Source organism: Falco naumanni, chromosome 9, assembly GCF_017639655.2.
Source record: "Falco naumanni isolate bFalNau1 chromosome 9, bFalNau1.pat, whole genome shotgun sequence".
In the NCBI taxonomy this organism is placed as follows: domain Eukaryota; kingdom Metazoa; phylum Chordata; class Aves; order Falconiformes; family Falconidae; genus Falco; species Falco naumanni.
In genome coordinates this window covers 23451055-23475705 of record NC_054062.1, presented here as the reverse complement: position 1 = coordinate 23475705, position 24651 = coordinate 23451055, and the positions used below count along the sequence as shown (strand labels likewise).

At 47.5% G+C, this 24651-nt stretch overlaps 1 protein-coding gene across 7 annotated transcripts in view; it reads right to left on the bottom strand.

Annotated features, from left to right (window-relative positions):
• Positions 1-1522: 1522 nt before the first annotated feature.
• NT5C2 (5'-nucleotidase, cytosolic II) overlaps positions 1523-24651 on the bottom strand; it is a 63420-nt gene continuing 40291 nt past the window's right edge. For 6 of the 7 annotated variants that reach the window (XM_040606916.1, XM_040606917.1, XM_040606919.1 and 3 more), the window contains 15 exons: positions 15931-16048; positions 14443-14538; positions 12853-12944; positions 12593-12650; positions 11176-11269; positions 10116-10169; positions 8848-8931; positions 8033-8074; positions 6760-6867; positions 6331-6397; positions 5487-5657; positions 4557-4608; positions 4247-4307; positions 3516-3692; positions 1523-3288 (listed from right to left, as the gene is read on the bottom strand). In XM_040606916.1, coding sequence (XP_040462850.1) covers positions 3031-3288; positions 3516-3692; positions 4247-4307; positions 4557-4608; positions 5487-5657; positions 6331-6397; positions 6760-6867; positions 8033-8074; positions 8848-8931; positions 10116-10169; positions 11176-11269; positions 12593-12650; positions 12853-12944; positions 14443-14538; positions 15931-16048 — 1532 coding nt within the window. In that variant the 3' untranslated portion in view covers positions 1523-3030. Of the gene's footprint in view, positions 3289-3515; positions 3693-4246; positions 4308-4556; positions 4609-5486; positions 5658-6330; positions 6398-6759; positions 6868-8032; positions 8075-8847; positions 8932-10115; positions 10170-11175; positions 11270-12592; positions 12651-12852; positions 12945-14442; positions 14539-15930; positions 16049-20011; positions 20072-24651 lie in introns of all 7 variants that reach the window. The other variant, XM_040606921.1, reaches the window with a different exon arrangement.

Sequence of the window (24651 nt, the reverse complement as noted above, 5' to 3'; positions counted from 1 at the left end):
GTGCTGGTGAACGTGGGAGAAGGCAGAAAGCGGGTGAGCGAGCGCTCGGGACAGGGTCTGTCCCCCGTGCTCACCTCTGGCAGGAGAGCGAGCCCACCGCTGGCAGGCAGCAGCATGCCTGTCCCTCGGGGCAGGGGACCAGGCTGCGGGGAGAGACAGCAGCTGCGGTGCTGGCTTTTCCTGGGGGCTCTGCGGAGCCGGCTGGAGACACAGGTACTGCCAGGCCACCAGCTTCCTGGGAGGTGCGGGCTGGAAAACTGGCTTCACCCCGGCTCTTGCTCAGTGGCTTTTTACTGCAACACCATGGCAGAGCCCACGCGGGATGGGCAGCGTGGCACCAGGCCAGGCAGTGGGCAGTGCCCATGTGCCCGCCGCTTTCCCACTGTCAAGTGAGGGTCAAATACTTTCCATCGCTCCAGCCTTCAAGAGTCTTCTCCCCATCGCAGTCAGAAATAGCCTGGGCTGGGAGTGAGCTATTAGTGGCGACCGGTTAGGAAGGAGGAATGCATGGAGCATCCCAGCCCTCCCTTCCCGCAGCTGCACCACCCTCCCCAGCTGCTGAGCTAAAGCTTAAAAAATTCAAGTGGCTATACTTGGAGAAATGAGGTTTAAACATAGCAAAGCCCCACATGGCCTTTAGTGAAAGGGCTCGGGAACGGTTCCCTCAAACCCTTCCTGCAGCTACCTCGCTGTGGGTATGCATTAGCCGTTCTGCAGCCCTCAAAATCAAAGGGTCAGGGACCCAGTGCTGGGTTTGGGGCCTTTAGCAGTCCCTGGTGTTGGCTGTGGACTGTTGGCCACCACCTGGAGCCTTTTGGTGTTGCTTTTCTGGCTGGCACTTTGGGCCCGGGGTAGTAAATGTCCTGCTGTGGTAGGGCTGGGGCCTCATCTGCTCTGATTTGGTCGATACGAGGGGTTTGTTCATAAGCGAGGGCTGAGCATGGCACCGTGCTGTCCCCAGGGTTGTCCCAGTCTGGGCCAGGCACAGGCCACACAGAGCCTTTGGCTGGGCCAGCCCGTGCTGTCGCTGCAGCAGCATGGCCTTCCCCAGGTGCTTTTCTCTGTTTAACCAGGCTTGCGGGCCATGCTGTGCCACCCTGGCCACCGCCTGCCACAGTGGGGACCGGACCTCGGTGCTGCCTGTGGGAATCAGCCCTGGAAAGGCTCAGTGTTGCTGGTAGCGGCAGGGTGGGAGTGTTGCCCTTTCTGCCACGGAAAAGCTCCTCCTCTCTCTGAATCCAGGCCAAAATGTTTCTCTGTCTCCCCCGCCTCCTCCAGCTGAAGCTGATGGGGATAAAAAGCACCTTGTGTCCCTCCATTGCTTCCTGGGCACCGGACAAGCCCTTAAAGCCAGATCCACAGCCACTGCTCAGCAGTGCTTCACACAACCAGCTTCCACAGATGCTTTGCCTGTTCCTCGGCCACCCGTCCCACTGGGACCCCCGCAGACAAGTCCTGGCTCTCCCTGCCACCTCCAGCACAGCTCTCATCATCTCAGCGACGTGCCACAAAATGCCAGGCATTTTTTAGAAACATCATCATTTATTTGACTTGAACAACTGCCACTACAGCAGCAGCATTTCCTGCTCAGATGGTGGTGGTGTGATTTTTCTTTTTATTTTCTCCTAAGGTACTTTAAAAAGGGAAAAAAAATAATTAATTGAGTTTATGGTACTGAAACAACAGTCGAATTTGTTACAAGAGGGCCCTTGTCAGAATCCCTTCACAGCGAACGGCACAGGCTCCAGTAAGGGAGGCTGCACTCCCGACACGGAGGAAAACCCCAGGGCACTGCTGCCCTGCTGCGTGCCGGCCCTGCCCCTTCCCTGGGGTAGCTTTTGGGCACAAGGACTGCTTGCCCATCCCCGTGGGCCACCCCTGGTCCCCGCATGGCAGCCTGCAGCCGTCACCCTCCTTGGCCAGGGACGCAGCCTTGCCCACCGCAACCCGTGATGAGGCTCTGCTTGCTCCGTGCCAGGCCAAAGACAAGGGCAGCTGCTGGTGGGACTGGAGGCTCCTGCCGCGGGGCTGGCCCCGTGGCACAGGCTGTTTCCTAGTTTAGGGCAGACAGCGTGGCCCACAGCACCCTGGAATAACAGGCCCTTTCACTCCAGATGGTGGCTGGGTTTGTCTTTGAGATGCTTCGCTTTCTTAAAGCTGAACAGACAGAAAGGTTAGTAATAGGCAGTAGGAAAAGTGACTAACATAACGCTAAAGCAGTAGCTTCAAGCTCCTGGGTTAATATTTACTGCTGAAAAACTACAGGAGTTGAGAACACAGTGTGCGGCTCAGCTGTTTGAGAAATGCGTTGGAAATCATGCATCACATGCTGATGATGAAAGAGCTTTGAAACACTGGGAGAGGATAACAAGCATCTACAAGCAGAAACGTGTACAGCTGCAGATATGCAAGAGCTGGAATCCCACCGCCATCTGTGACAGCTGGAGGAACTGAACCACTTAGATGGAGAAACTCATGCCAAGCAGAAGGTAAACTGACTGCTGGAAGCCACAGCAACACCCTGGGTAACACAGGAAGGTGGGACTTTGTAACCCAGAAGCGGAGGGTTAAGGGCAGCAACCCAACGGGCAGGAGAATTTAGATCATTTTGTCTCCTGCAGGGTCCAGCACATCCCTTCCTTCTCCACAGCGAATCTAACAGATGGCAAAAACCGTTCACAGGACACTGTTCAAATGGAATTCAAATGAAACACATCATGGGAAAGGGAGAAACATGCAGCATCCCTGTATGTAATGGGAGCAGCATGACAGCACAGGTGGGCAGTCCAATCTGAATGCACCACCCCAGGCAGAATCCATCAGCTTTTTGAACCGTCTGCAAAACTGAAAACAAGGGTCTCCTCCTAATTAGTGTTAATTTGTTAAAAGTTTCCAGACACTTCCAAAACGTGCCTTTGCAAGAATCACAGCCCCCCCAACCCATCACCCCAAGGGCCCCAACAAAGGAATCTGCTCCTGATCACTGCTAGAGTCACGGTTTGTCTTCAGCAGTGCTTTGCTTTTTCCTTCTTATTCCTCTTCCTCTTCCTCCTCCTCTTCCTCCTCTTCTTCTTCCTCATCATCATCTTCATCATGGCAGTGTGTGATTTCCTGAGGTGCCTGGGGGAAGAGGTTGGGCGGTTTGATCTCGCTGATGGAACGGGTCAGTTGATGCCGCTTGTAGTCAGAATCTTTAAAATCCACTGAGGTGCGATTGCGCGTGGCCATCGGTGACTCCTTCTCATTGATGTCAACGTGCGTGTGCTCCACCGTGGACTCGTGTGGCATCTACACATGTAAGAGAGAGGAGATGGCAGGGGGTGTCCCAGTCCCGGGCTATCTCCCTGAGACAGAGGGAGGGCAAACCCCAGAACGTGAGCCTTTTTTGGCCCGTGGTGCATCAAATACCACCCAACCCTCCAAGGTGCCATTCCTGGCGCTTGCGGAAGTGTTAACAAACACCAGTGCGGGCACCTCTGGGACCCCTGCCCACCTTCCCACGGTCCGCAACTCACCAGGACATGGGCGGCTCTGAAGAGGTAGCTGAAGGGGTAGTAGAGGAGGTTGATGAAGGAGGCTGCATAGAGATCAGCGTAGCGCATGACCTGGCTGGCAAACAGGGTCTGCCGAGAGCCGCTGCGGAAGAGGCTCCCCATCATCCCATAGCACATGTCCATGTCGTGGGTCACTTTCTACAAGCAAAGGGCACATTAGGTCCTGGGCCGGGCAGGCAGCAGCATGGAGCCACGACAACACTGGAGTGCGCTGGGGGCTACAAGAGAGCTGCAAGGATCTCCAGCAAGGCTTTCTGTGCTCACATCCTGCAGCATCAGAGTGCAGCTACGTCCCAGCTAACAGAGGGGAAGGCAGCAGCGGGCTCAAGAGCCAGTACCTGCCCCAGGCTGGCACCCAGGGGTGGCTGAACCAGAGACTACAGGCCCTCCAAGCTTGTGTGTGCCAGCGCCCTGTTCTGCAGCAGTGAGCACCGTCGGTGCCAGTGCTGCTGTGTGCATGAGCAAGGAGACCCTATTCCAGACCAGGCTGCCTTTCAGAATTGCCAGCGTCACCAGCGAGCTGAGAAGCTCCTCTGTTTGCATCCACTAAGACAGAACAGAGAACAGCTTTGCCAAGCCTGCTGTGCCCACCCAAAGGCAAAGCAAAGCATTTCAGGGCTGAGCGGTGGGGTTGGGTTGTCTCAAGCCCTCTGGGATCCAAAAGGATGAAAAGGGATTTTTATGATTGGTACCTTAATGCGTCTCTGGATGGAGCTGATGTCAGGGCGTTCATTGCTGCTACTGTCCAGATGCCTAGTTACAGGCGAGAAGGCAAACACATGGTGTGAAAAGTCTTTCAGAACAGATGCTGTGGGATGGGGGCTTGGGGGAGGGAGGCTGGTCTGGAGGGGAAGGTTGGTCTCGTGGTTCAGAGCCCAGGCCTGAGTCAAAGCTCTGGCAGCAGTGCTGCTAACTCAACCCCAGGGTTTTGTCAGAGCTGCTTGTTAGCTGTTGCTAGGCTGGGAGAGGCAGCAGGGAAATTGTCACTGTTTGAATACTCACTTGTATAGCTCGGCCAAGAATATGTCCAGACTCTGCAGCTCTTCAAAAAGGGCTGGAAAATCCAGAAAAAAAAAAAAAAAAAAAAGGGGGAAAAGGTAAGTTTAAACTGTTGAAATGAAAAGGCAAACCCACCATCCTGCCTCCTCCCCTCGCACGGCAGGGGAGAGGCACTGCATCAAGAAGCACGACATCTCACAGCCACTGTGCAGGGAGAGGGTTCAGTCACACTCTGTGCCACCGGCAGAGCTCTGGGCTTGGTTTTTGATTGCCACTTTTGTTTTTGAGGCTGAACCTTCACAGCCCTCGCCAGAACCTTCCAACCAGCCATGGGGCAACTTGGATAACTCCCAAACCTATTACACACCAAAGGGCAAACCTTTGCAGTAGCAAAAGTAGCAGAAAAGCAGTAGTGCTGGAAGACGGGAAACACACAGCACTTTGGCAGCAGAGGGAGTGGGAGGAAGGAGAAGGAAGTGGCTGGTGAGCCGGGACTCCCTGCAGATGGGAGAGCACTCACGGCTCAGGCATTACAGGGAGAATAACCCAGGCGTCTTGTCAGATACTTTTTACCAGAGAAGCCATGGCTCCATATGGGTGGAGGGAGAGGAGTTTTAGGGGCAGGGTTATGGATTAGGAACAACTCAACCCCACCCAGCTGCAGCTTTTCCCCCAGCCAAGTCAGAGCTTGGCTGATCAAGTGCAAGCAGCCTGGGAAAGAGCACAGGAAAGGCCTGGGACCCTGAGGCCAGCCCACAGAGAGCTGCCCAGCTCCGGCCACCAACACCCAGACCCACGGAAAAAGGGCCAAAAGGAGAAGCGGCAAGCCAGGGCGATCCCTCCCCTGCACCCCTGTATGCCCTGGTGATCTCAGAGGTGCAGCACCAGGCAAGCAAGAGCAAAGCCTGGCCTGGGGTTTGCCTGGCTGCTGACCGCTTTTGTCTGTCCAGACGTGCAGCTCCTGCGCCAGCTCAGGGATCACCAGGAAGGTCCTCCAGCCCTGGCGCTTCTTGGATTTGAGGATGTCGCCAAAGATATGGTCTCCGATGTACAAGATGTCCTTCCCTTTGGCCCCCAGGAGGTCACAGACTGTGTCTGAAGAACCTGAGAGAAGAATGGCATGGTTCAGAACGGGGAACCAAAAGGAAACGGATGGCTCATTTCAGAGGGCCAGGGTTAGGGACAGAGCAGGTGCATTTTCCTCCCAGACACCTCCACTGCTCCATATAGCAGCTCTGTTTGGCCACGGCAGCACAGGCAGCGCCCACTCACCTGGGGAGTTCATCCAGGGGCAGCTTTGCCCACACCCCCCAACATGAATGGCAGCAGCAGAGGGGCCGTGCTGCCTCCCACCCCATGGGACAGGAATGGAGCCCTGGGCACCACAGACAGCCCTGTATATCCACCTGCTGCTCTTCCCTATCTCAGGGGACCCTCCAAGTGTGGCACAGTGGCAGTACTGTAAGTACAGCTGGGAACGTTGCGCTGGGCCAGCTGCAGCTCCCCCTCTACCACAAGCCCTGCAGCGGCATTTCCTAGACCCTTCTTGGCAAGGAGGAAAATGGTGTTTGAGGAGGAATGGGCCCATTTCTTCCCTGCACTGAGCAGCAGTGATGATGGAGAGCTTCTGGTGCACTCCACAGAGCACAGTACAATGTGCTTTGGGAAACACAACCTTGCCTGGTGCCTGGCACAAGTCCTCTCACAGCCAGAGTGGCTGAAGGCCACAAGGTCATGTCAGAGCCACTCCACAGGACAAGAAGGGTTCTTGCCTCACCTCCTGAGTACACGATGCCGTGCTGCAGCGGGCCAGTGTATGTACCAATCTTCAGCTTCCCGGTCACCTGAGGAAGGAGACATTGCGTTAGTGCAGAACAGCTGATGGTCTGGATCTTTTCCGTCTTATTGATACTTTACTCTTTATCTCTCTCACTCCCACACAGCCTAGAGGTGGCTTTCTGTACTCTTTTCCTATTGCCACTTGCAGTACATCAGGGAAGCCAGCAAAGCCTCAAGCTCTGCTGTGCTCCAGGTGATGGTGTTGCTCAGGAATCACTAAGAGGAGAAGCCATCCCACCATCTCTAGGGCAGGTCCTGTCTAAACACTGTGTTGCCCGTTGCCACTAAGAGACACCAGACAGGAGGTGCACGAGCCCTTCCAGCCATCCTCCATATGCCTCACCGTCATGCTCCATATGCCACTCACCGTGTCCACCTGCCGCAACACAGTGCCTTCCCCAAAGAAGAGGGGTTTTCGTGCATCCACCAGGATCAGGTCAAAGTAGGACTGCCACGGCCGATGAGCACTCCCAGGCTGCAAAGGCAAAACCAAACCCCAGAATCAGGCACAACACAATCAGCTGCAGGGCGTTTAACCACAGCGCCATTGTCCATAGCCATAACTTCTATGACAATCTTGGTCCATCAAGACCTGCTAGCTCCTGCCTCTTGTGGTGTGATGCTAGGCTGCCAGCACCACCTCCTACAGCAGTCCCGTTTCGCAGCAAGCGCATCCCAACCCAGCCTGGCAGTGAGGACTGAGAACATGGTGTGAGACAGGAAAACTGCACTGAACATCCATGCCACAGGACAGCTGTCGTGTAAAGAGATGCTGTAAATGACACTGCTGCCACTCTTTCTGAAGGTGATATCCTAGGCAGATCCAGACACATGTGACTTCATGGCTTCAGCCTTACGAGGCCATGCTGGTACATTTGCCATGACTGGGAAATGCCTGGACCCTATTCCACAGAGCACGGCTTTGAATCACAGCCCTGCCTGAAGAATACTGGGCATTCATGAACCCTTTCTGCTCCTTGCTTCTATTCTTCCTGAGATCAAGACCACAGCAAGGATTTCTTTGATCTATCAGTTACGGTGATTTTCCATGTTCTGAAAATTTCTCCCTTGGTTGCCTTCTACCTTCAGAGCACAGTGTGAAAACACATCTTTTGAGCATGAGATAGCCTCCCACTGAGACACTGAAAAAGCAGTATAAATTCAGCTCATAAGCCTCTCTCCAAAAGTTACAGGGCTGAGTTTTGACCTCAGAAAATGAGAAAAAGCATGACTCAAACATTTGGAGTTACCGTAGTCAAGGCACAATCAGCCATAAGTGTTTCTGCTGTTTTATAAAACTCTTCCCTTTCCATCAAGGTTTTTTTTTTTAACATCTAAAACACTGTGCAAGATTTCTAAGAAACCTGGCTGCAAAATGCCACAGTTTAAATGTTTTATCACTAAAATAATGTTATCATTAACACAGATTATTGTTTGAGACCAGATGATGCCTCTTTTCTCTGTTATATTGTATTTGCTCTGATCCCATTCAAATAGGACACAAACCAGCAAGTGTATTTTAACCAGATTAAAGCAACTAATCCCATGCTGCCGATGAAGCAGGATTAAAATGCCTTCCAGCTACACAGATAATTAGGCACATCAGTTTCTGTTGGAACTGCAGTCTAGAAATCACATACCTTTGGTCCATGTGGAAAGTCAAACAAGTAAGTCATAATTTTCTGAAAGACAGAAAGAAAAGTATTCAAAGATGCGTTTTTAAACATACATTTGTGTAGTTTATAAAAGCATACTTTTCTGCTTTTATCTTTTCAGGTTACAGAACTTTATTTTCAGGATTTCCATGAAAGTCAGCATAAGATCTGGAGACAAAATGAATGAATAGAATTTAAAGTGACAGAAACTAAACCAGTAATTTTTATAATCAAAGAACATATCTGCCTCAGAAATCTCAGGAATCTGCCTCAGAAATCTTCAGGTATCTGCCTCAGAAATCTTCAGGTATATCTTGCAATGCTTTAAAATGGCATATAAATCTTTGCACTAGCAGTGTTGCAACAGATATTTACCTGGAGTTGAAGTAACAGCGTTTATTCCTACAGCACAGCAGACAGCCCTTTCTGGCTTTTAGACCTCTCCAGCACAATGGCTTTGGTGACCTGTCTGTACTCAGACTATCTCACTTGAAAGACAAGCTCTGCATTTTAAAGGATGCTGAAATCTAAAATTAGTATCTCTTTCAGCCTTTTAATTGCTGAGGAACCGAGTGAGGCACAGAGGGACTTAAGCCAGGCCCATGCTAGGTCAGTAGCAGAACCAGGACTACAAAAGATGATTCAAGACCTAATCTGCGTTCACCACTAAACCATCCTACACCTAGTTTAGAAACCCCCTAATTCTCCACCAGAAGATGTCCTACCAAAAACCATACAAATGAATGGCTGGCATTTGCTTACTTTATTATATACCAACACAACAACTGAGCAGCACTTACATCTGTGTATTTATAGTCGCTGTTTGTGACAAGAAACACCTTCCCAACTTCATTCATGCGGCTGAGCAGCAGTGGTAGCTTCCCCTGAAAGCCAATAGACATACGAGTCACACACAGGAGTTACAGAGATTCATCACAGGCAAAAAACTTTTAAACTATGATGCTACCAGACAAAACAAAGCAAATCAGACCATCAAGCAAGCAAACTCATGTGTTTTGCAGTGGCCAGAGCCAGGAAAGCTGCTGGTCCATCCACATAACAGCCCCTCGGAGGACAGCCCAGGGGGAGAAGGCAAGGGGGAAGGGTTCAGCGAGGCTGCGGTGCCTTTGCCAACGACACTGCCAGGCACCCTGTGCTGTTCCCACCAATTTGGCCTGTGCCAGGCATGCTGGAGCAGCTCCTCCAGCTCCAAGTCCGTTCCTGAAATGGGCCCAGAGGCAGATGAAATCTGAGCTGACACAAGCCACAAGTTGGAGTGCATTATAATTCCAGTCTCAGATTAGGCAGAATTTATTCCCGGGGATATTTTTATTCAATCATGAATCTCAGTCCATTGCCAGAGTAGCTGACTACCTCACAGAACAGTTTCCTAAGAATTCTGCAGGCGTGTAACTAGAAACAAGGTTAACTGCTTCAAAGTGATACTTTAAGACAGGGCTCATCTAAGCTAAAGAATAATTATACCATACGTGGTCCAGAGGGGCCTTGCACACTGCAGAGAGGGCATAAGTAAGGGAACCACTGGAGCTTGCTCAGTTAGGCATGCTGAACACACTTTCCAGCCTATCAAGAGACTGGACACTGGTGAGTCTTTCAGGATCTTTTCCTCAGTCCCTCATGGTTAAACGCACGTAACATTTTTGTTGGATGGCTAAGGAATACTTCTGTCTAAAAAGATGCTCATCTGTTGCTTTTTAAAAACAAGGTCTGCTTGGGCAGAGAAAATGCGGGCAGGGAACACAGTTGCTTTCCCCACCAAAAGAAACAACACAAGCCTTGCCAGTGTATTCACCTGTGTCCCATGGTAACATTTCCTCTGGCTTTTATATTTTACGTAAAAAACATGCACATGAATACGAAATCACGTGGATCACTGGCTCAGAATAAAGGCTGTATCCGAACTTTCCACTTTGCCTTTGATTATTACAATAGAAATGACAGCGTTATCTGTTTTGTGGTTTAGTAAAGCAAATCAACATGTTTATTTCTTGCTTGCTTACTCAGTATAGAATGTCACGTAGCACAAGTAAAGTAACTTCACACTTACATCTTTCACCACGTACTTTTCCAGATTCTCAAGGGTCTTTTCCTTGAGCGATCCCTGAAATAGAAACAACAGAACCCAGTGAGGTAATGGAAACTTATGATGTAAGAGACATCAAAGTAATGCCAACTTTCACACTTTAAAATGCTGTGAAAGTACAAACCAGGGCGAATCTGAACCAGTGACTCTAGAGATGAGAGGCTTTGAGTAGCAGGGACCATCACAAACTCTGTGATCCATCGATTCCCTCACCATGGTAAATAATCCACTTCAACAGCATTTTAACCCTTTCAGAAGGGAATACAATAGAAACAACAAAAAAAAAAGATTTGCCATACCAAACAAGACAGTCAACGACCTGTCTCCAACACTGACCATAATGCTTTACTCAAAGGCCAACTCCAACATGTATCACACAACACTGCATAAGGAAAGAAAAATAGATTCCTGACTTCGCTATGGCTTAAAGAACCACCACAACTACAACTGTGAGCAGGGTTCTCCTGTGATCGTTCTCCATCCCACCCCAACAGACCTCTTGAATGAGGAAGAACAAGAAAATCAGGTTTTTAAGCAGACATTAACGCTCACAAAGTTATATTCTAAATTTCTGCACAACTGTGTGAAAAAGATGAACTGCCTCTCCTCTCTAAATAGAGAAGAATTGATATATTTCTCTGTTTAATGCAGGTACTTTTCAGACAACATAAGATAGTACCAATGTAAACCATTTACAGTAAAATGTTTTAATAATTAGGACAATGCACAAGTTGTGGACTGTAAGTACAAATACCCTCATGGCATCATGTTCTAAACCCCATGAATTACAGTACAGAAATGGAATCTAGGCATCATAAAAAGGAACAGGGAGCCAAGGCAGATACGTTCCCGTACTAGGAGGGCAGTGGAGATCTTGATTTACAGCCGCAATTTATTGTTTGCTCACTAGGCGGCAAAGCGGGGCTCTTGCCCGGTGGATTAACACATCTTAACTCATGAGTTACAAACCAGTCCCTCTAACTCAGTTACAACTACAGACGTCCCAAGGAGTTCTTGCAATCACCTTGTAATGAACCCAGTCAACAGCATCTCTGACGTCCTGGAACATACTCCTGAAGGACATGAAGAGGTCTCCATCTTTAAACCCTGTTTCACAGCTGTGGGGAGAAAGAAGAGAGATTGTAGCAGCCAATCACAGCAGGTGAGAAACATGTAAAAGAAAAGTGACAGTTCAAAATGTTGTTTGGAGTTTGTTTAACTATAGTGGTTTCTTATTTACTACTTTACCACAGCTCAGACTTGAAAGAAGGCTACAAACAGAGCTTAACAGGCTCTGCGTGCTACCCAAAAAAATTTGTTTAAAATTTTAGGATGTGAGCTCCTAACTACAGGCCTGTGCCTCCACAGCAGTACTACAGCTTTCTGTGACTGCAACACTTATTTCTACCCCACAGTATTACAAGAAGGAAAAAAGACTGGCGCTGTGCAGTTTGCAGCATTTTACAAAAGATGAATGGTACTGAGAAACTAAGCAGAGTGCTGCCCTTTCACCCTCTTTCCAACACTAAAAAAGGGGGATGCCACAGAAATAAATTAAATGTAATACTGCTTAGAGAAGGAACAACTACTGTGTTGAACAGTTAAGAGTTAACATGAGAAATTTCCTCTACAAGATACTGTGGAGGGATCTTTGAGACACCCATGAGAGTTTGCATCAGAAGAAATCAAGGAGGATTAAAAAGAGCTGTATTTATTATGACAGCAATCATCACGCCTCTCCTGAGAAAGGATACTTCACCTGATGGATTGTCAGCATAAACAGTTCCTCTGCTCTCAGGTAAAACCCCATTAAACCTTTGCCTTCCACTCACATCATATGCAGACGACCCATCACATGAGTCAGCACCACAGCAGCATTCACATTGGCCAGTTCAAGCTGCAGCTTGTTTTTATGCTTATACCTATTTGAAAGCTAGGTAAATACTCATGCTGCACAAACAGCCTTTTACACTGCACTGTGCCTGAGCGTTTCACCTTTAAGTGAACAAGTCCTCAATTATGACATGAGGGACTTGTGGCAACTGGCTGAGGAAATTTAGCCCTTCAGCTACCAGTTCAAACACTGCTCCAGTAGACACAGGCTCAAAATGAGCTGTCTGGTAACTAATCACCTTGTAGTAAGTGTGTGGTCTTAAAAGCCGGCCCAAACACCAGTGTCAGTCAGTATGGTGATACTGATGTACCCTGTGAAGGAAACCCTCATAACCCTCATAACCAGTGTCTGCTGTACACACAGATCATCTTGTCACCACAAAATTCTTCTCGTAACGTCAATAGAGTAAGAGGCCTGAACTTTTCCCCACTGAAACCACTTGAGGGGCCTCCAGTGATACAAAGAACAGCTCCATCTGTGCTGTATTGCTCTTTATAACAACAATCTCACTACGCCATCAGCACCTTGAACTGGAGGGAATACGTACCTAGTGTACCGGTCACAGTTAGTAAAGAAATCCACTAGGCAAGCCAAAAGGTAGGTCTCTGCGAAGAAACAAGGCAAGATTTTAAAACAAGGATAACATCATATGGCCGGCTAACTTTAGGTCTTGTAGCCAAAAGAAGAAGGTTAATGTAAAAAAAAATTAACCTCAAACCCAACAGATAAGCAGAGTATGACATCAGCAAAGCTTTACTGGCTGCAGAGGCACAGAAACAGGCAAGCGTTGGCTCACATTAAACTCACCTGGTAGATTGAATAACGTGTTCAGAATGTAAAACCTATCTGTGTCATCCCTCTGGATAAATTTATTTGGATATTGATCCCGTGTTTCTGGCCTGAGAATAGATAAAGTGGAGAAAAATGAAACCACAAAACCCAACAAGGATAAAACATGCTGACCTGCAAAATACGGTTGTAGCAGGGTCCATTAACTAGAGTCTGTTGTGCTTTAATCAACACCCAGCTTTCCCACATGCACTAGCAGCGCGAGAGCAAAACTCTAGGCAGCGGCATAGTTCCCTTCCCTGCGCTAGCTCCAGCGGAGCCGGGGACAAAGCCCTCACTGCTGAGTCAGCACACTGAGCAGAGCCCACACAGGGAAATGGAGTGGTTGAGAGTCCACAACTCGACCTTAAGCCCTATGACGTTGGCTATTAGGATGCCTTAAATCATCTGCACTTTCATTGTTTGCTTATCTTAAACTTTCCCCCACTTTCCATGTGTTGCTTTACACTCCCCTGAGCAGCTTTCAGCAGGGGAGTGCTGTCCGGGCCGGAGGCTTGCCTGGGGCCCTCTGCAATTAATCAGCAGGGTGGCTGATGACTAAAAGTCATTTAATTATTCTGGTTTCCTTCATTTCTGGAGCTTCTGAAGATCACCTCTGACTCAAAGAAGTGCATATATAAGGGCTTTTTCTAAATTTGGGCTTCCTGACGCAGGGACTTACAGGCCTGCAATGACAAGGCTTGCGGCCTTGGAGGCCCTGAGCTGGCCTGCACTGCCTTCCATCCATTCGCCCTCACAGCAGCAATAGGAGGGGATTTGCTGGGACACAGCAGGCAGGTAGCACTGTGGTCCCCTCTGCTTCCTAAAGCACCTTCTCTGGGGCAAGAATCATTGAATCACTTAAGTCGGAAAAGACATTTAAGATCATGGAATCCAACCACTGCACAAGACTGCACCCACCAGTCTCCACAACCACACCATCACCTTCCAGCCAGGCACGTGCGGACACCCATGCACCAGGATGGCCAGAACAAGCACAAGTGAGAGCCCAAGACATGTTTGGAGCAAAGGTGGCCAGGGAAGGCTGCGGCAAATGGTACGCAATGCCTCACTTCTGACACCCTCAAAGGTCAGAAACACTAAGGGGCAGAGCAAGCTTGTTCCTTCCCCAAGGCAGCTCAGGCCCTTGAACTTCCTTAGCAATGGCTGTGGAAGTAACAGTCTCAGTGCACGGGTCCTCTCTTTTGCCAGCAGCCCTCACACAGTGGCTTTGTCTTAACTGACAAGCTGCTAATGTTAAACTGTGCCGGGACAGGTCAACAGCACCTGGATCATCCCACCTATCACTCCCCACAGCACACTTTCTTCTATTCCCAGCACACTGTGCCTGTGCTGACATGGACCTTTCCTCTATAAACACCCTGGGCTGTTGCGGTGTCTGGGACCCTCAATGCATCCCCAGCCAACCCTGGAGCTGTTGGAACACCAATACAGCATCTGCTGTTAGTGGAGTCCCTGTGACTCATTATGCAATGGGTGTCCCAAGGATCAGTGACAAAAAAGAACATATTAAGTAAAAAAACCCAACAGCTAAGAGTCAGCACTCACCCTCTGAGGAAATTAAAGCCATGTGCACACACTAGGAGGTTCCCATAGGCATCAACCTTCAACAGGTTTCCATAGTGGGTATCAAACACCAAGCCTCTGTTAAGAAAGTGATTTAAGATGTGAAGAAGTGAGCGTATTAAGCGGTGACCATTTTAATGGCAGTTAGAACAGTTCTAGAACAGCTTGCTCTCTTGGCACGGGGCATCAGAACAGAGTTGCTGTTATTATGCAGATAGGGTCCCTACTGTCCCTTTTACCTGGCTGCAAGTGAGAACAAGAGCCCTGCACTGCCAGGTGAAAGGTACCACTGATCTGCTCTCTCTAGTCTTGAAAATGGAACCGGCAGAGGCTTAGCTATGCACGTACCAGGGAAGACATGGGTCTCTTCCACAGGGTCATGAATCCAACACCTGTGTTTGTGGTTCCCTGACAGCCCTGCTGGGCTGCAAGGAAGAGTGAGGTGTGATAAAGGAATTTTCCCCCTCTTTTTCATCACTCTGTTACAGACAGAGCCAGATGGGGCATGTAACTATTGCACAAAACGCTTTGGACATTTCCCAGTTCCATCTCCAACAAAATGTTGTCTCACTTATCTAGTAGCTGGCATCTGGAGAACGCAGCCTTCCCACAGAGATATCCCTTCTGTCCCCTCCCTGGGATAAAGGCAGTGGATTTAACGGAGTCTTCATCACAGGTTTGTGAAGGGCTGCTGTCTTGTTATGGGCATGGGGGCACCCAGCAACAGTCTCGGTGTAAAACATGCTGGGAAGAGGGAAGAAAGGAGGCTGCCAGACTGAAAACTGGAACAAGCCAACAGACTTTCTGGTCCAGACTTTTGTAAAGAAGCTCCAAAGGAGTCAAAAAAGCAAAATCCAGCAAAGGCACAACTGGAAACAACTTAAAGGCGGAGTCAGATCAAAAGCCTTCTTTAAAACACACAATGTCCTTTCTACCTCTGCTACCAAAAGACAAAATGTAAGAATTCAGTAACTTTGCACCATTAGCTTTATTTTTGGCTTCTAGACAAGTGAATTGGGTTGGTCTCACTTTTAGTGTTGTTTACTGTCACCTTGATTTTCTGGATGTCTTATGCACCAGGACACTACAAATTAAAATCATTAATGAAAAATGTTGTGAGACATTCTAGCAGTCTCATGGACAGCAATGGCTCATTCTCCCCTTAACTGTGATTTAACACCCAATCCAATTGTGTCTCTGCTTTCTTTGCTTTGAAAGATTATTTTTGGACCATGTTTTTAGTAGGCCTCCTTTCTCGAACACTCCCTCTTTGCCCGCATGTGTTCATGTGTGCAAAGGTCCTCCACATACTGGAGCAGTCTAGTCTGCTCCCTTCCCCATGACCTGTGGTCAACACCAGGCTTCACAGGCACAACTCCTCAAACCTGGCCTCACACGTTGCCTATGAACTTTACAGAACAAATCATCAAGACCTCAAGCAGGCTGGGTCGGTATCTGTTAGTCATTTACCTGGTAGGGAATGCAGGATCATACACAAAATTGAGCAGCTCATGAGGGTATCCAATGGAAACTAATCTTTCTACGGTCAGGTCAAATCCAAGAGATTCGTATTCAGGGGATTTATACACTGTACCAAGATGAGACTTCAGTTAGAAAATTTGAAAACAGCTAGGGGGTTAAACAAGAAGGCAGTTAAAAGTAATGTACCCAATTTGCCCTCCTCCCTCCTCCACATCACACATTCCCTTCTTTGCTTCTTCGCTCCTGCCCTTCGCTGCCTTGGGTCCCCCAGCCCAGAGCCACAGTGGAATTAGCTCATGCTCCAGGACTGCAGCCGAGCGGAGCCGCAGTTCAGGTTTCAGCAGCAGAGTGCACCAGATGAAATATCCATCGGTCTATCACAGCTCTCTGCATCAGGAAAAATGTATTTCAAACTGCAGCTCCTCTCCCTGCAGTCCTGTTAGGCAGATGCATGAACGCTCCCTGTTCCACCTGCTTGGATTGGGTTCTGGTTTGCTGTGTTTTTGCAAAGCTGATGAAGAAACCAATAAATTTGGGGAACACATGTATTCATGGTTAGAAAGCCTGAAAATCATTGCTGCTGTGCTACTGTTACTGTTCTGGATACAATCCCAAAGCTTAGTATTGTCTCCAGATTTCATCTCAGGGGTATTTATGTTTGCTGCACACTAAGTTAGCTTGAAGGTAGAGCTGTCAAGTTAACATACGATTTGTTTGTTAATAATACCATATGGTACTGTAAAAACCCGTTAGCTATTACCCTTGTGCATCAAAATGCTACTCTTTTAAGCAAGCTTACCGTTCTCACATTTCAGAGGAGCTGCTCATCTGCGACACACATCTTAGCTCAATGCAAAAGAAATGGACTTGTTCAACCAAGTCATTCCTACCATCAGGCCTGTCTTCATCCTACAAATGACATTCCCATCTACTGGAAATGTTACTGCTTAATCAGATCATTTAATTAGCATTTAAAAGGAAGTCACTGTGTTTCTACAACAGGTGGAAATGACTGTGTTTCTCTGATGGTGTGTTTGTATTTGCTGCATGTTCCTGTCTTAAATTGGTCCTAAGATGTAACAGGGACAAATACAACCCCTGACTGCAATGAGGGTTACCATGGGTTCAATGGGCCCAACTGTCTCAAACACCTGAATATTTCAAATTTAGCTGAGCAAAACACAAAAATGCGCAAGTTACACAGCAAACTCGTTAGTAGACATTTCCCAAGAGATATCTAGCACATCTGTGGACCTCACAAATATATATGAATACATGTTGTCTATACTGCCCAAGTAATCACCACTATATATATATATATACACTGTGAAATACGGAAGCTGAATCTGAGAGGAGAAAACAAATCTATGAAATACTACAAAAATACTAACAAGGCAGGGACTATAGAAGAAACAAGACTGTCAAAGGACTCAGATCACAGTAACCATGACAGAAGGTTCCCTATTACCTAATAATCTAAAAAGCACCAGAATCCTAAAAGGTAATTTTCCCCATCAAACTAACACCATTAAAAACATAACAAACAAACTTGCAATGTTCTTAAACAGATTACTAAAATCAATGAAACAGTTGTCAAAACTTTCAAGCATTATTATACCGATGGAAAACATCAACATCATACAACATTCAGTGCACATAGTCTTTTCTGTCCTTTAGGAAAGCAAGGGCTGATTGAGCTATAGATAGGAATAAGCAGTCAAAAACTACAGCTAATGAAGAAAGCGGTGATTGACAAGGCAGTTCTGGGGAGTGAGCTGGAGCTGGAGGGAGCAAAAGGCAGTTAGGTGATGAATAACATTGTGAGAGTGACACCAGAGCATCATCTGGAAAAAGGAATTCCTGCAATGCAGGACAGTAAAGGCACTTCCCAGAGAAAACGGTAATAAATACATCTGCACATACTCTCAGAAGGTGAAAGCACTGCAAAGCTCCCCATTATGTGAAGCAGTCCCTGGTCCCCTGCTCTGTCCATGAAGCTGCTGCACTCCCCCCCATTAGCTTCCTGGGAATCTGACCATGTTTCCAACAAATCCATAAAACATCACTCCTAAACAAAACATTTCTCCAACAAAACACTGCTCTCTCTGAACAAACCAACCATGCTGATGCTGCCCAGACACAAGGAATCTCAAGGAGCACACTGGCATCTCCTCTGGACAAACAGAAGTGGTTTAGCAGCAGCTCCAGCAGAACCTTTCCAGGCAAACTGTAAGGCTTTCTGTTAAAGAACCTGTACATCTTGTTAACTCCACCAGAGAACAGCTGCAGCAGGACACATGGCCAGCTGCTCACAAAATGCCTTCACTCAGTTTCTTCCTTTCTGCATTTGCCTCTCTGTCTTAGATTTATCACTACAGACCTCCTTTTAACTCTCTAAGTCTAAGCAAACAAGCTGGAGCACCAGTAGGAAAAAGGCTGAAGAACAGGAATCAACCTCAGCCTTCATCATCTCAAGTCTCTGCAGAGGCAATACTGCAACAGGATTAATCTGAATGATCCTATTGATTCTGGGGAGGGCAGGGTGGTGTGTGTGTGGGGTGTATTTCCCTTATCTGTCAAGCTCTAGAATTTGCTTCCTTGAAATTTCTTTGAATAAAACTAGACAACTAGCTTATTCATGCCTGAGGTCCCTTCCCTATTTTTCTACCACTCCACAGTATCTGGAAAATGAGAGCCTTCTCCTTGGTACACAAACTAAACAGAGACACAGGAAACTGCACTCCTGGAAACAGGAAAGGGACAATAAACGTTCTCCAGTCACCATCATACTTACTGTTCAGGATAAACTTTCCTTTAATTAGACACACAGCTACACCCAGCTGCAAACAGATAGCTCACTGAGCCCACCTTAACAGCATCCCTACACCACAGCACATGATGCATCAATCGGTATGAGCCACAACCCACTGACATTTCTCATAAGCTGTGCAAATGCCTGCTTCAGTAACATGAGCTTCTGGGCAAACAAACGATCCACCTCCTTCAGATCAAGAATGAACAGGCTAAACACTGCTGCAACTACGGCAGCACGTTTCGGGAAGATGCCCCAGTTATATGCATCACTAGATGAAAAAATGTATTTCAATATCGTACTCAGGGCTGTTCGCTCCCTCTCTCTTAATTACTTCAGGCATGTGTGGGAAAGAGTAGAGAGGACAGATCAGTATTTTTTTCTGCAGCTGCATGATGAAAAAATAGTTTTAAACTTCCCTGGAACATCCCCCACCCTCAGACCTGGTTGCTGAGACCACAACTGGAGATGATTTGTGTGCCATGGCGATGCCATGAATTCAGCTACCTGCCATGCAGCATCTCCCATGCTCAGCTCTTTCACCTAGCCGAGAAGGGCCCAGTCTCCAAGCATCCCCAACTCTGTGATAGGTGAAGAGGCAGAGCCACGAATCCATTTTCAAAGCAGCTTTGCCCAATGCACATGGGATGACAGTAAAACCAAAGCATGGGCTACAACTTCTGATGTCTTTTTCTCTTTCTTACTACTTGATGGCCATGTCTCTGCCACCATGCTAAGCCTCTAGCTCCAGAGGACCACGTTATTTCAATAGTTCATGTTCCAACACAGGCAAATGCTTCAGCAGCACAGGACTATCAGCACCCAGTGCTTATGGACTGTGCAATCAGGGTGGAAAGAAAACAACCAAAGGTTTAAAAAAAACCCAGAAGCCAGCTGACAGCATTTCAGCCTCCCCTTAATACCATCACTTGGCTTAACATCATACTATTGAAAGCTAAAAAGCAGTACCCCGGGAGTGAACGCTGCAAGCCTTCAGGTCTGTGATGAGTGCAGGAGTCCCTTACACAGTACGTGCTAGGAGGGAAGCCAACCTGGAATGAGCAGTTGTGCAGTAAGGTATGCAATTTTCATGCATTTGTGTTGTTGGTTTTACCTTTGCTGCCAAGACACATACAGTAACAATTTTATAGCCTTCCTGAAAAGGGGGGGAAAAAAAAAAAAAAGAAAGAAAAAAAAATAATATCTCTACAGAGGCTCCAGCTTATGCAAAATGCTGCTGCCAGGATTTTAACTCACATGAGGCAGATGCAGATTCAGAGTGTCACTCCAGTCTTGACGGAGTTACACTGGGCTCTCCTGTTAAAGAAAAAAATCAGACTGATTTTAAAACTGCAACAGCTCTGTGTCATGTGGGACTGTATCTCCTGGAGCTCTGTCCTCTGGTAAGCTCAGAAGTTGGCCTGGCAGCTATTCCAAATACACTTATAACTGATTTATAGAGAAGGCACAGTAGGTAATTGTGCATCCTGCAGGCAAAATTCTGTCCTCATATCCACAAAGCAGTCTTAGATCGTTAGCTCAGTGATAATTAGAAGGAAGAGGCTACAAGCACATTGTCCAAGTGACACAAAACCTTTGAGCTTCTCACAGATGCAGAGCAACTGGTTCAAGAAAGGGTCTCATGCTCTTTTGGGGGCTTTGTTATTATTGTCCATGCCTTAGTTGGTGGCAGATTACTTGTTTCAGGGAGCTCGCTTTCCTTCACACCACAAAACGCCTGTACAGGTCAGAGCAGGAGACTCAGGAGACCAAGTCAGGAGCTACTCCAGGAATCTGAGAAGAGAATTTTGCCCTACATCTGAAGGTGCTCCCAGTGAGAGCCTCGCACACCAGATCACTCTGACATTAGCACGTCTAAATTTAATTGTATACTTTAACACACACTTGGGCTTTTATGTGCATAACATTGAGGAATAAATCAAGTCTTGCAGGACAGTAGCAAAGCTGCACACAGTGCTGCATCACGTTGCAGTGCACTGGTTTGCAAAGCACACACAGTAAGATGACCAGACCTATTCTGCAATTTACAGGTATGCACAGAGTAATCAAGAGTAGCTTTGAGATCCAATTTGCACTAAATACAAAGCTGAATGAGTTGGAATGATGTTGCAAAAAGGACCCACAGAAGTATGCAGGCCTCCTGGAAGGCTTCTCTGAAATAAATGTTTGAAGTCTGTTTTGTTTCAAAATGAATAGCTAAGGAAGACTGTACTGCCAGTGATGGCTGTTTAAGCTGTGGGGAGGAGAAAGCCCTTCAAGGGCTGTCCATTTCTTTCCTTGTTCCTCCACACACACAAGATTTCAAATTCAGGCAGGGTAGCTTCTCACTGAGGATGTAACACGGTTTGTTTGAGGGCTTGGGGACACTTACAAGCTAGTCACTGATCACAGGAGAGAAGCAGGAGCTAAAGCTGCAATACCCACTCCTTTTTGTGCTGCTTCAGCCACGTCACTTCTGTGAGATGTACCTGCCATCTCAAACTGCACACCTGCAAGCCAGTCCTGCCCAGCCGCTTTATTTCCAGCCACTACAGATCTGGTGTTGTAAAAGCCCTGAATGCAGAACAGTGACAACACCCTGATTTCTCACGCCACTGAGGCAGCTTTGAGGAAGCAGCTCCCCATGGCCAGCACCCTGCTTTAGGAAGGGAAAGATGAGCTTGAGAGGTTGCTGCAAGCAGCCCACAGAGTGCACGGTTCCTCAGGGGAGAGGCAGAGCGAGGACTACTACAAGGACCTAAGTCTCATTCATCCCTGCCTCCAGTGTTTCCCCATCTGTCACTCTCTGGCCAGCGTGCTCTCCTATGACATCCTAGCATCTCCTGAAGGAGTTTCATCCCTTCCATCAGCCAACTCCTCACCTGCTTTCCCTCGCAGCTGGAAGCTGAGAGCAGCCCCGGGAAAGGTGCTTGCAGTGCCCCCAGAAACACCCCCACACTGGCAGGGGACTTCACAGGAGCAGCTGCTTTCTGCAGCTGGTGCATCGCCGGCTCTGATCCTTTGGGTACATACCGGCTCAGCTCCTTCCCCAGGCAGGTGCTGAGAGCACCGTCCGTGCAGTGGGCTTCCCCGTCCTTGGCCCGGGCCACTGCGTCTCTTGGGAACTGAAACACCTGCCTCCCCACACAGTTTTGGTTGACAGATGAAACTAATTGGCTTTTGACTTTCGGGTGTTCAGATAAGATCAGTATTTCTAAAACTAGAGGTGATGACCTCCTCCAAAGGCTTGCAGAAACCTTTAACAAACACTCAGTCTTCAGAAATTTTACCCGCTATCTGAGTTCTCCAGAGGTCACACAAAGACAGATAAGCCAAAAGGTGGACAGATAATGCAAGGGGTTTAGCCTTTCCTCTGAAGCACAGGAAATGCAGCCCAATTACTTTGTGCTAAGTCTTGAAGAAATGAAAGTCAAATAACTAGAAACAGGTTATTTCAGTTGCTGCTTATTCCCCAGTGAGTGAGGCATGCAAATCAGGCAGTTAGGGACATACGTGGACAGGTGGGGAGCCAGTATCCAGATTGATACACGTCTCAGGCACAACATGCATAATTAAGCTTGTGCAAATACATTTCTGAAATTACACAAACCTGACTTGAAAAGCAGGACCAAAGTGCTGCTCTGAATTGCACCACAAATAAATAATGGAAGTATGTATTAGAAATACATGTGTATCGATGTCGCGCTGATGAAACGTGTTTAGTTAAAGCCTTGAGGACCAAGACCCCCATTTACAACCCCATCCCCCGTAACAGTACAAGTACCTAGGTATCCTGCCTCAGCAATGTCTATCAAAGGAGACTCTAGACTAATGTCCCAAAATAGGCTAGATCTGTTCCTGGAGCTTTCCATTCTGTCAACTGTGTGTAGTCCCAAAGCTGGGCATTTGGGCCAGCTACCACCAGGATGCCTGTGACAGTCACTCCTCCATGATCAACCAGACCACTAACTATTTCACACAAGCACCAAATACTCATTCCCTGGCACTTCTGATCACCCGACCTGCAACTCCAGCTGAGAATCCAGAGGGAACGAGTGAGTCCTGGAGGTGTTTGGGACACTGGACTTAACTAAACAATAAACCCCACTGAAGCAACAATATGAATTAAACATACTAGTAAGTGATGGGCAGGCATTTCACACACCTACAGCTTAAGGAACGTTTGGCTCAGCCGTAGGGCCAGAGGTCTGATGATTCCCAGAAGTAACCGGTAGTGAAGAATGCTATCTGACCTCTCTACATACTGACCCTCCTTTCAAGTTATCTATTACCTTCATAACCCATTACAGAGCAATGACAGTTTTCATATATAATTAGAAAAGAAGAGGATTTATGGTCTAGAATACTAATGACTTCAACTTCCACGTTACAGGGTCTTTTCTAACCAGGGGAGGTATTGTCAGGCACCGTCATTGAAACGTAATGAAAAGGAAATAGCTATGTTTCAAGCTATGCTGCTCTGTTAAACTAATGCATTAATTGCACAAAAAGGAATCTGAAATGCTACATTTAAGTTCCCACCTGAGTGTTAGCTTCCCTTTGGTTTTGACGGCAGAGTCAGACTGCTCAGGTCTGACAGGAGCCCAGAGTCACTCCTGGCTTGCACATTTTCTCCTGGAAACATGGCAGAGGATTTTCTTTTCCATAATAACTGGAAACCCTGCAGAGGTACCTGTACTGTGGGAGCCTCTGTACAAGCATACTTGGCTGGCTTGGCAATCCCAGGAGCAGAGATAAGCACAAACCCCCAGCTCCCTTGCCTTGTGTTTCTCTTTCCGAAGACCCATCAACTGTTACCTCAACTTCTGCCATAGCCGCTGCAGACATTTCACTTTATAGCATCCTCACCAGACACAAAGAGAAAAATGGACACTCCTGTTCAAAGCCCTGTTGTGTACAGCACTGTTTTCAGTTCATCTCTGCCCACATGAACACGTGGCTCCCTGTATGCAGGGCAATGGAGTCGTGCACGTTTGTGCTGTGCTGACCTGGGAGCTCAGTGCCTGTAAACAAACTGACAAAGTGGTAAACGTGAAATCCCAAACAAAACCCATGGGACAACTCATATGTTTTCAATTAGGAACGCAGTGAATCACTAACTTGCCATTTGTTGATGATGGACTTAGCTGAACTGTGACCATAAAGGATTTGTCTGTGTTCAAAACAAGCTGAAAAACAGCCAGGAACAGACCCCAGCCCTCTTGACTCTTGGGTTTTGATTTTAACCACTAGACCATAAATAAAAACGTACTGTATTATGCAAAGTAGAATTGTAGTATTTCAGCCTATACTTGAGTTTTCATAGTACCCAAACAAACAAAACGGATAGCAACAGTATGTTTCATTTCTTTGCATTTTTCAACCTGAAATAAGAAGAAACTGCTGCCATATTGATCATAATTTTCATTTACCCAAAGAAACCTTTTCAAACACTAAGTTTTCTGTGCAGTATGACAAAGCTGAGCTTTAAGCACACTTCAATATTTAATGTACCTTTCCTATGTCACTAGAAATTATGTCTTTGTCCTGATCAACAAACAAGATCTTGAGAAAGGCTCCAGGTGCATCCCAGGATACTTTCATATGCTTAACACACAAGCTGCTCTGCTGTGCATGAACAGCCACATCTTGCACCAAGCCTCTCGTGGCCACCGATGTTTTTGACAGCAAATCTGCTAACAGGAGTTAAGGCAAGACTCACTAATCATCAGAGGGTTGAATCTTTTGGATCTGAGCTTCAGTGGCTCCTCAGCACCCTTTTCTGTCAATGCCTAACACAGGGTTCTGAGTGGAAACCTATAGAGAAGCACAAAGGCTCTGCAGTCCCCAGCTGCAGCAGTGCCCATAAAGCAGCTATGCATCCACTCTGCAGCCCG